General features: G+C 49.3%; 1 protein-coding gene and 2 non-coding genes across 4 annotated transcripts in view; 1 reads left to right on the top strand and 2 right to left on the bottom strand.

Annotated features, from left to right (window-relative positions):
- Positions 1-1078: 1078 nt before the first annotated feature.
- On the bottom strand, positions 1079-1182 carry LOC116150592 (U6 spliceosomal RNA). The gene has a single exon (XR_004134325.1). It is a non-coding gene; the product is annotated as a U6 spliceosomal RNA (small nuclear RNA).
- Positions 1183-2725: 1543 nt separating this feature from the next.
- LOC116150573 (uncharacterized) lies at positions 2726-8139 on the bottom strand. The gene is made up of 2 exons (XR_010377930.1): positions 7690-8139; positions 2726-5814 (listed from the first exon to the last, which is right to left on the bottom strand). It is a non-coding gene; the product is annotated as an uncharacterized LOC116150573 (transcript).
- Positions 6755-11607, top strand: part of CAMK1D (calcium/calmodulin dependent protein kinase ID) — a 344198-nt gene continuing 339345 nt past the window's right edge. Inside the window, exon 1 of one of the 2 annotated variants that reach the window (XM_031444848.2) lies at positions 6755-7332. In XM_031444848.2, coding sequence (XP_031300708.1) covers positions 7241-7332 — 92 coding nt within the window. In that variant the 5' untranslated portion in view covers positions 6755-7240. The remainder of the gene's footprint in view (positions 7333-11607) is intronic. The other variant, XM_031444847.2, reaches the window with a different exon arrangement.

Raw genomic sequence — 11607 nt, 5'->3', positions numbered from 1 at the left:
GGGGCAGTCATTTGATTGTCCAATATGGGTTTTGAACAGCTATCATTCTCCTCTTTTCTTTACTAAAAAGATGACTTTCACACTGTGGGGGACACCTATCACCTTTGCCTGCTCAACATCCATCCTCCTCTTTCAGTAACAGCTTCTCAGTGTTTGATGCCTTTTAAATGACACTTTGACAGAGGGATCACAGTGTGACAGTAAAGGGCCGGGCTCGGGAGCCAGGCTGCTTGGGTTTTATTCATCCGTGCTGTGTGCCCTGCAGTGTGTTTCTTAACTTCCAAATCTTGGTCTCCTCCACTACATAATAGGAATAGCAATGTTACCTACTGCCTGGAATTGATGTGAGGATTGATAAGGAAATACGGTAAAGCACTTCGAACAGGGTCTGATACATGATATGAACTTGGTTAAGTGTTAACTATTGTTATGAAATTCTTACATCACAATTAATTTTCTTAGGGGCTTTATAAACATGGCCTCTATCACTGAATGTGGCTTTAGAAGTCGATGAAAGGCTGGTATAATTTTTTCCCCATGACATATAACTTGATTTTTTTTTCCCTGAGAAGACCAAAGGATTATTTATTTGGAGATAAGTAGTTTTACTAGGACAAGTCTTGATACTGATGATCATCCATATATTTTCTTTTTCTTTTTTAATTTACAATTTAGTTTACAATGTGTGTCAGTTTCTGGTGTACAGCATCATACTTAAGTCATACATAAACATACATATATTCGTTTTCGTATTCTTTTTCACCATAAGTTACAAGACACTGAATATAGTTCCCTGTGCTGTTCAGTATGAACTTGTTGTTTATCTATTTTATATATATCAGTTAGTATCTGTAAATCTGGAACTCCCAATTTATTCCTTCCCACCTCCTTTCCCCCCTGGTAACCATAAGTGCGTTTTCTGTCTGTGAGTCTGTTTCTGTTTTGTAAATAAGCTTGTTTGTCTTTTTTTTTTTTTTTTTTTCCAGATTCCACATATAAGTGATATATGGTATTTTTCTTTCTGGCTTACTTCACTTAAAATGACCATCGACAGGTCCACCCATATTGCTGCAAATGGAAAAATATGGAATGCTTCACGAATTTCAGTGTCATCCTTGCACAGGGGCCATGCTAATCTCTAAATCATTCCAATTTTAGTATCTGTGCTGCTGAAGCGAGCACATCATCCATATATTTTCTGATACATGATGTACCCCTTCAATCTGTAGATTAAGGTCTGTCTTCATTTCTGGAAAGTTTTCTTGAATAACATCTTTAAATAATTTTTAATTGAAGTATAGTTGATTTACAATGTTGTGTTAGTTTCTGGTGTACAACATAGTGATTTAGTTATACATATATATTCTTTTTCATAATCTTTTAATTAAAATATATTTTGTTCATTATTTCCATCTCTTCAGAAGGAATGCCATTTATGACTATATTGAACTTCCTTTGTGTTTCATATAATTATCTTGCTAGTCTTTGCTCCTTTCCATTTTATTTTCTCACTGTTCTTGATATGTTTTCTATATCCCTTAAAAGGTTATTTTTAAAAATCAGTTTTCTTTGTGCCATTTCCAATGTAGTCTTCATATCTATGGTGGCTTTATTCTGTTTCCCGATCCTTTCCTGAGCTGTCCAGCTGACTCCTCTAGTTGTCCTGCCCTATCTTTGCCGAGCAAATTCTTGTTATAGACAATTAAAATTTTTTTTTGATACGTCTGAACACAATTTTAATCTATTCTAGAGCAATTTTTTTCTTATGTTGAATCTTCACTTCTGTTGTTCTTCCTATTCCTTCTCTCTCTTTTTTCAATTGGAGGACTTCTGTAAAAATGTTGTGCTGGTTCTACCCTGATTTCTCATGTGAACTAGACAAGTTTCTCCATGAACAGCTATTTGCAAGAGGTTCATGGCAAGGAGGGGACCTTGGACATTTTCCAGGCTAGCTGGACTGTTTTTGAATCAGGCTCAGGTTCTTTGTGACCCAGGTTTTTGACTGAAGGCTCTTTTTGTCTTTAGCTCTTTGAATAGAGAGCTGAAACAAAATCTCTGAGTCTCTCTTCTGGACCTTGCCTCCCTGCCGGGCTGCTTTTTGCAATGGTGGAAATTACGCGTGATTCCTCATTCAGCTATGCTTTTTCTGTAGCGTTATTGTCATGCACACTGTCCACAACCTATGCTGATCATCAGTATACAGGCACTCCTCGTTTTATTGTGCTTCACAGTTATTGAGTTTTTTACAAATTGATGGTGTGTGGGTACCCTGTGTCAAGCAAGTCTATCTGTGCCATTTTTCTAACAGCATTATTTTATTTTATTTTAAAAATTGAAGTACAGTTGATTACAATGTTGTTAGTTTCCGGTGTACAGCAAAATGATTCAGTTATATACGTGTGTGTGTATATATATAGGTCCATCCATGTTGCTGCACATGGCATTATTTCATGCTTTTTAATGGCTGATTAGTATTCCATTGTGTGTGTGTGTGTGTGTGTGTGTGTGTGTGTGTGTGTATCACATCATCTTTATCCATTCATCTGTCAATGGACACTTAGGTTGCTTCCATGTCTTGGCTACTGTAACTAGTCCAACAGCATTACTTTTTAATGAAGGTACATACATTTTTTTTTAGACATATGCTATTACACACTTAACAGACAACAGTATAGTGTAAACATAACTTCTACATGCACTGGGAAAACAAAAAAATTGAGTGATCTGCTTTGCTGCGACATTTGCTTTATTGTGACAGTCTGGAACCAAACCTGCAGTATCTCTGATGTGTGCCTTTATGGGAAATATGGCTAAGCAAGTCTTAACTATTTCTAGAAACTATGTATACAATTTAAGGTAGCATAACTTTTGCAGGATTTGTGAGGTCTCTAATATCAGAGTGTTGTCAAACCATCCATTTGATGGAGATGATATGCCCAACTTTTAATAAGAAAACATTTTTCCTTTCAGTATTTTTTGTTGAGATTTAACCAAGGTGTTCATATAGGGCTATATGAGGTCACCTAATAAAACATTTATGATCAATGCATTTTTAGACCAAAGTGTTCTTAAGTTTTCAAGGAGGAATGATATTCTGGATAAGCTTTTCATCATATGAAGAAAACACACTGATTTACACATCCTAAAACCATTGAGTTTATATACCACTCTCCCTCTTACAATCTGGATTTTATAGGCTCAGCTAGGTAAAGTGTCTTAAACCAAACTTAGCAGCAGACTTGAGACTTAAGCCTAGTTTCCCAGATTTCTAGACTTCTAGTTCTCTCTACCACCCCAGCCTGCCTTCCTGGTTTATCACTTTAGGTATTCAAGGTGGAATAGAGGCAACTGAGACATTTTCAATTGTAACCTATGCATTTGCTTTAGATAGTGTATATCTCCCTCCACCACCTGCCCAGGTCTGAACCTGGGCCACACAAACCTGATCTGTTGGCAGGATAGTTGGTTGGAAAAGAATTTGATGGGCATAAAATTAGTAACTCTTTAATGATGGGTGTACGGTCAGGCCACTCAAGATGGCTGTTGTCTTGCTCCCTGTACATCCTCTGCTGGACCAGGGCTACCTTCACCTGTATCCTACTCTCCTGACTGATCTTCCTACGTACTTGCCCCAGGCCCCAGTGATTATGATTGTTCTAGTTTTAGATCAGAACTTCCCTATAACTGGTAATTCCCCCCCCCCCCCCGAGTGAAGACTGCTGCCATGTCCTCCCGCTGACCGCCGCACATGGTGGGGTATCTCTCCAGGGCCTTGCTTCAGACATGTAAGCTCCCCCGTCCATTAAAACATTGATGCCTCTGTTGCTAACTTGGGGTTCTTTCTTCAGTCTTGAAGCTGGGCAAGAACAGGCCTTGTAGGCCTGTGGGGTGCAGCCCAACAGTGGGTTATTAAGCAACCTCCACTTTGTAATAAAATTTTTAAGGGCTTAAAGGAAATATAAAGACTTGGGACCTAAACTTTAGTGATCTGGAATATCTGGCATAGCTTCCTGGAGTAGAATTGTTAGGGAACACACAGCTTTTGGCTGACAGGTAACAGCTAATTGACAACGGGGAGGAAGGAGGAGCTAGGCAGCCATCATCTGTTCCTCTAGAAAGCAGAGCAGGCTGGAGGGAATGGGCAGGTACTGGAGGACAGTCCAAGCAAGGGTCCCCAGGTGAACAGCATGAAGCAACTTCCAGGGTAGAGTTTAACCGTTCTTCGGGAGTGGTGGTTTTGTTTTCTAGTGCAGTTTCCAGGATCAAGATCTCTTATTACACACGGTGTCCAGTAAGGGAGGAATGACCACGCTAAAGCCAGGCTGAATTTGTCTTTGGTATTTCCGCTTCCTCTTTGGGTGACGGGATCCACCCTTTGGGACTTGGCCTCGTCAACTCCCCATTCAACGTTTGGGTCTTTTCTCCAGGACCTAGTCCAGCTGAGGGGAGCTTGATAATGCTGAATGAACAGCGTAACGGGCAACGTGGGAGAGAAAGAAAACTCCCCATGGCACTTCCACCAGTACAACAAATACCAGATAGCTGTCCTAATTCTATTTCTTTATCCCTGCAACACCCATTCATGCATCCGTTACTATGTGTAAGTTACTGTGCTGGGTACTGGGGATATAGTGGTACAAGAGGCAATAAGTTCCTTGTGCTCATGGACCTTACGGGCTGGTGGGTGAAGTGGTGGCCACAGAGCCACGTGCACCCTATTCTGCTTTCATTTCACCTTTCCTCCTCCTGGAAAATGATGTACCTTTGAAAGGAGGAAAATAGACACTATCACCACTTCTTTAGGTCTGGGGACACAAGCTGAGATCGAGAATTGTTACCGTGAGCTCTGGAGGCTCATCTCTGGGCAAGAAGCAAGGCTGAAATAGAGAGGAAAGAACTGGATAGGGAGTGAGAGGAAGGGAAGGAGGGGAAAAAAGGATGAGAAGATGCACAGGACAGGGCATGGGAGATTGTGGGCAGGGATGTTAATCATGCCTGGTTCCTTCTCTTCAAATTGCCTGACCTTTGACCCCAGTAAACGATATTCTAGATCTTCAAATGTATTTCTTCTTCTTTTTTTTTAATGGCGGTACTAGGGATTGAACCCAGGAATTTTGCACGCTAAGCACGTGCTCTACTGCTGAACTACACCCACCCCACTATTTCTTATTGAAGTGGTGCTGTTTGCCTTTGGCAATGTGTCCCAACTTTGAGAGATGTTCCCTAGTAAACCACATTGGAAGCCGGGCTTGTCGATTTAGTGTGTTTCTAACAGCCAGACCCCCATTTGCTCTCCTCAGCCTGGAGAGCCTTAAGCCAACAGCCCCTGAAAGACGGAATCCAGCAGGCAGGTGTGGAGGAACAGGGAGGCCAGGTTATCTTCAGACTTCCTTGGGGTCAGGGAAGGGGTGGAGGGAGGGCACTGGGCCTAGATGGCTTCCACTGGCTTTGGAGAGGGCAGTCGGCCTGCGTCCAGTTTGTCAGAGCGAGGAAGAAGGTGCTAGATAAGTTTCCTTTTCAGGGAGTAGGATTTTTTCCCCCTCTTCTACAGTGAACTTGGAATAGTCCTGGGAAAATGGGACAGGTGTCACCAAGCAAGAGACAGGACTGTTTGCCCAACTCAGCTGAGGGGCCCTCAGGGAGTGATAGTCTTGATACAAAGAAAACTGTAATTTTTTGGTAGTTCCTGCAGGTTGGCGATGGGGATCCGCACGTGGCTCACCTTCTGACACGTGGACATGGGAGATGGATGGACAGTCAGAGTACACCTTCGAGATGGGAGGCCAGAGGGAGCTCTGGGTGTGTTTCTCCAGCCTGTAGGAAAGGATGCTTCCAGGTACCTGCCCCAGGACAGGGTTCCCCACTAAACCAGCTGTGGCTGGGCTTAGGAGGGGCGGCCCTCCTGTCCAGGAGGGTGTGGGTCTAAGTCTCTGGGTTTTGGCCGGCGGGGAGGGAGAGACCAGGAGAGGCCATGCTGGAGCAGAGGCCGGCCAACGCCCGCCCAGGCCCGCCGGCCGCCCCTGCGCGGGGACTGGGGCAGCCTGAACAGCACACGGAGCCCGGCAGCTAATCCACCCGCCGCCTGGCAGCCAAATAACCCCGGGAGTTAAGCTCCCAAAGGGAAAATGAGGCAGCGCCCGGCACGTCCAGAGCCTCCCGGGCCCCGAGGCTCTGGGGCTCCCCTGTTCCCTCCTCGCCGCGAGGCCCCCTCCCCCGGCCGTAATTGGACGCTGAGAGCCGATTTTGGTGCAATGCGAATCAGCTCCAGTCGCCGAGTCGGGAGGGCCAGGCAGGCTCGGGGAGCGCCAGCCGCGGGCCAGCACCGTGGAGCTTGAGTCTACGCCCACCTCCGCCAGCATCCCCGCCGCCGCCTCGCGTCGCCATAACAACCGGCCCCCGCCCGCCCGCCCGACCCCGCGCCGGGAAGCCCGGGAAAGACTCCCCCTCCCTCCGCGCGCGGCCTCGCACCCCCGTCCCCGCCCCGCCGCGTCCGAGCGCAGCGCAGAGGCGCCCCCTCCCGCCGCCGGGGAGGAAAGCCCACGCGCCCCGGAGACTTGACTGCAGAATTAAAGCAGCCCGGGGGAACCGGGGTCCTCCAGCTCGCGGCTGGGCGCTCCCACCTGCCCAGGTCCTCCGCACCTGCCCTCTCTCGGGCTTCGGGGCGCGCGCGGCTGCGGGGAGCGTGGCCAGGCGGCGACGGCGGTGCTCCCGCGGCCGGGGCGCGGCGCCCCCAGGAAGCAGGACATCCCCGAAGGCGGCAGCGCGCGGGAGGCGGGGAGGCGGGAGGCGGGAGGCGGCCCGGGCGCGCGGGGAGGGCGGGGAGCCCGCGGGAGGAGGGGGGGGAGGGAGCAGGGCGGGCGGCGAGGAGGGAGGAGAAGGGAGGCAAGAAAGTAGCAGAAAGTGAGGCTGGCAGCGGGCGGCAAAGGAGCCGAGCGAGCGGCGGCGACGGCGGCAGGAAGTCTGTGCCCGAGACGCGCAGAAATAAGAGCCAGGGAGGGACCGCGGCGGCGGCGAGAGTGAAAGAGGAAACTGCAGAAGAGGAAGCTGTGCCGCAGCACAAAGTCTCCTCAGACTCTCGTGCCGAGCATCCCCGCGCCGCCGGCCCAGCCTCCCGGACCGACCACCACCGCGCCCGCGCCGCCGCCGCCCCCCGCGCCCCTGCACCCGGGCGCGCCCTTCTCGTGCGCCCACCCCGGCCTCTCCGCCTCGCCGCTCTCCGCACACGCCGCTCTGGTCTGCCATGGCCCGGGAGAACGGCGAGAGCAGCTCCTCCTGGAAAAAGCAAGCTGAAGACATCAAGAAAATCTTCGAGTTCAAAGAGACCCTCGGAACGTAAGTAGGAACCGGGGAAAAGACGGTGGAGGTGGCAGCGGCCCCGGGTGCAGAGGTGGCTCCGGCTGCCACTGCCGCCGCCGTCGCCGCCACAGCGGCAGGAACCGGCGGGTCGCCGCGTCCTCATTGTCCGGTTACCGGCTCTGCGGAGCCCCCCGCTTGCCAACCGCGTGGGAGAGCCCGCGGCCCGGGTGGGCGCCGTTCCAGGGCGAGGGAGGCTCTGGGCTTTCGGGGACAGTCGCAGGCGGGCGACTTGCCACTTCCCTGACACCGCCGCCCTCTCGACTTCTCCCCACGCCTGACTGTGGGCTAAGCATGGTGGATATTCCTGCTTGCTGGCTGCTTGCGTCTACTCACCGTGTGCATGGGCGCATCATGTGGGCGAGAGACACCGGCAGGAGAAAATCGGGCTCCGGGCATCCCCATTTCTGTCCTTCCAGCATACATTCTTACAGAACTGACATCTGCACGTACTAGGTGTAGGCAAGACTTTGGGTGGCCGCGCGGTTTGAGAAGGGAGGAATTTCGCAGTGTTCAGGGTCACGTGCGGGCAGAGCCTGACCTGAGGGTCTGTCCGTTTCACGAGGCTCAGCCGCTCACAAGGGGGGTGCGTGTCTCCCAGGGAGGGTCTGCGAGAGTCGCGGCACAGGCCGTTTCTCTCCAGGGCTGTATTTAGTCCAAGGCTGGTGGGCTGCGTCTTGAGAAGGCAGAAATAATCAGAAGTCGATGGCAGGAAGGCTTCAAGCAGGTGCTGCCCGGCTCAGCTGCTGTTCTCTTTCTGTCTATGAGTTGGTTTTTGTTTTGCTTTGGAGCACCTCAGAATAGGTAGGGAGGCTGTTAGTGAGAGAATCGGGCGCAGCTGGAAGAGTCTGAAGTTCGAGTTATTTTTCTTCCCTCACGTGATCTGTATCTGTCAGCATATATAGTCACACACATATGCGCTATATGAACTGAACCTTTTGCAGGGGTTCATGGAGGTGTTCATTAGGCTGGGAAGAGATAAAGGAGGTGTTCCCTAAGATAAATCAGTGTGTTCTTTCTTGTCTTCTTCCTCCTCCTTTTATTTGCCCTTGTGCTTGGTTGCTTTTCCAGAACAGCATTTTCAAACCTAGATTGTTTTGTGCTCCATATGCAGGGTCCACTGAGTTGCTGGATCATTTTCTACCCCCACCCCCATATCTGCAGCGGGTCCCCCCACAGCCAAGTTGTGGAGGCTGGCATCCCTGCCATGCTTCTGACCGTGGGAGCGCACTCTCGCCGAGGATGAGAGTAGGGTTCCACAGCTGTTGTGCACCACTTCAGGGAGAGCTCCTGGAGGTATAGACTTTCTATCTTTGTTGGAAGGAAAATGGAAGGGACTTAGCCTTTTCATAGAGGGTTTTGGGGCTGCCTCTTAGCGTGGCCAGATAAGGGGTGAGGTTTGATCAGAACTCTAGAAAATTACCAATGAGGTTTATTCAGGTTTAGGGATAGTGGCTCTGAGATGCTCAAGTTGCCAAGGAACAAGAAGCGTGTCCTTGCTGGTAGTCGTGAGGCTGATAACGTGGCTGTCGTGTGAAAATGCATTCCTTTGCATGGCGCCACGGAGCCCCTTGCGCTGGTCCCTCTGCCTGCAGCCTCTGGGCAGATGGATGCAGCCTCCTCTGACTCCTGCTCCGGGGAGAGCCTTGCAGCCACGCCTCTGCAGTGGCCAGGCTGCTCAGCTCTTGAGCTGTGACTTCATTGAGGGGCTCCTGCTGTGGCCGGCGCCGTTTGGGGATGACTGCGGGTAGTTCCACCTCTGGCCAGTATGGGGACTTGCCTTACGGCACCAGAGAGACCTGGAACTCCTGCAGAACCACCTCTTGGACTCTGGCCCGTTCGCCATGAGCCTGGGAATGGGTCTGTGTTAGAGGTCCAAAACTTTGCCTTCTGCCTTGGAAAGAATTCTTTGAAAAGACGCTTTCCACTATGATCACATAGTGCTGGCAGGGACTTTAGAAGAGTGAAACAAACGATAAAATGATCAAAATATTTTCACTCGATAGCATCATGGTAGTACTACTACTAGTAATAGTAATTGTAGGTGACTTAAATGAGTGCCAAGTACCAGATGTTATTCTAAGTGCCTTACCTGTATTAACTCACTTTACTCTCATGATAACCTGGTGAAGGACGTGTTTACTATTATCCCCACTTGGCAGATGGGAAAGCTGAGGCAACAGGGAGATTAAATGACCTGTCGAACACAAGCTAGTTATTACGTGGTGCTGATACTAGAATCCAGGCAGAACAGCTTGTGATTATCCTTGTGGGTTGAGCCACTCTGTGGATTATGTAACAGCAAATGTTGATTCTAATTTGACTCAACTTTAGTATTTGAAAAGCTAATTTTAATATGAATGTAAAGAAAACATAGTGATGGAGTAAACTGTTACCTGAATATGTAACCTTTCGAAGCTTTTGGGTGCTTAGCACCGTTTTGTCTCTTGGACTTTCTAGAAGTGGTGTGAAGTTCAGGATGCCTGTTTCATCCTGGGCCAAAATCCAGTGACCTTGACCTGAGTCTAAACAGAGGTCACTGCTGGTCCAGGCAGTGTGGATTTTGGGTCTGGGCTTTTCACTCATTTGTCATGAAACCCAGCATCAGTCAAGGGCACCAACAGTTGTGACTGGAATTCCTTTCCAGGGCCCTCTGCAGGTCCAGTCATTTTGTTTGTCACACTTTTACCATATGCCTTTAAGATCCTAAGGCAGGAAAGTCCTGCCAGGAGCCAGACTGTCAGCCTACAGTGTTAAAATGCTTTCAAAATAAAGCGCTGTGAAGGCCCAAGGAACACTCACTTTGCCAAACTTTGTAATCTGATCCCCGGCTGCCTGATCCAGGTGCCTTCCTGTGCAGAGCACTGCTGAAGGCCAAAAGGTCGAGCCGAGCCATTTCATCCTTGTGGTCAGCGGCACCTTGCTGGGGGCTGGGCGCCGAATGAGAGTGAAGGCGGGCCCAGGACGGTGAGAAAAGAGCTTGAGGACACAAAGGACAGCGGAGGGGGAGGACCCACCATGAGGTCTGGGCCTGGTTGTCTGATGCGCCTCTGGGTCCGGTCTCAGGAAAAACCTCGCAACTTGCGACCTTCAGTGTGGCTTCCTCTGGAAGGGCTCCCAGAGCCTGACCATCCCTCAGAATAAGGTGGGAAGACTTAATTACTATGTATTAACCAATGACATGTTTTCAGAGGCTTAGCACAGCCCATAAATGCGAGAGCAAATGCATGTTGTGTGACAGCAGTTAGGAGTGGTCAACAGTTCTGTGGCGCATTTGCTGAAGCTATTCAGACCATCTCCACCGTAGGTATCTTTGAATGTCTTCTGAACCAAGAAAACAAAAATAGGCCATTTGGAAAAGCATGCAGATGGGCAGAAAGCTTGGATGGGGTGTCCAGGAAGTACCCCAGACTCATGGAAGTCTCTGTTATATTTTCTTCCCCATAAAAGGCACCTGAATAGAGGAGGCCTTCTTGATTGGCACTGCCCGAATGTCTCCCAGTACACCCCATTTCCCCCAGAGGACAGGCAATGGCACATCCTGGAGAATATATTTTCATCTCTGCAGGGTAGGAATACATGCTTTTCCTGCAGACTGACCTTTTTGTGTTGAAGTAATTGCTGTTTGCAGGGGGAGAGGGGCTGCTGGGCCGTGGAGGACTTGGGCCTGGGTTCAAGGGCAGGCTCGGCCACTGATGGAGTGTGTGGCCTGTGGGTTGCTTGGACATTTGTCCATGTGACCCTCTCCTGGTCTTAGCTTCCTCCTCTGCAAAATCGGGGGGGGGGGGTGCAGGGGAGATGGGGTGATTTTTCAAATGCGCTTACAATTCTAAGGTTTTTTTGGCTCGTCTGTGGCAGGAAGGCCCTCACTGTCCCTCTTCAGGAGCTTTTGGGTGTATTCGTATTTGGAGGGACATTTTTATGCCCAGGCTAGTAGCAAAGTGACACGGCGCAGAATCAGAAGTCTTATGGCACAGTGCTGCCTCTTTTTCATTAAATGAGTGCCGTCTGGGTGCTGCTTTAGGAAGAATATAAATAGAAATTTCTGTGGGTCCAGCACTGTCTTTCCCTACTAGTATCCTCCTTACCCTCCTTGTTCTGAAATTGCTAAATAGATATACACCTGTTGAGGACACATGATTGATTAATCTGCAAGCCTGGGGAGAAAACTGACTCCAGTGTTCTTTTTTGGGGGGATGTATGTGGGGGGAGAGGGGGAGGTTGCAGGTCTGTCTGGGGTGGTTTGTGTATTTG

Source organism: Camelus dromedarius, chromosome 26 (genome assembly GCF_036321535.1).
Source record: "Camelus dromedarius isolate mCamDro1 chromosome 26, mCamDro1.pat, whole genome shotgun sequence".
In the NCBI taxonomy this organism is placed as follows: domain Eukaryota; kingdom Metazoa; phylum Chordata; class Mammalia; order Artiodactyla; family Camelidae; genus Camelus; species Camelus dromedarius.
Note: the sequence above shows the minus strand (reverse complement) of the source record. Positions and strands in the feature narration are given on the sequence as shown.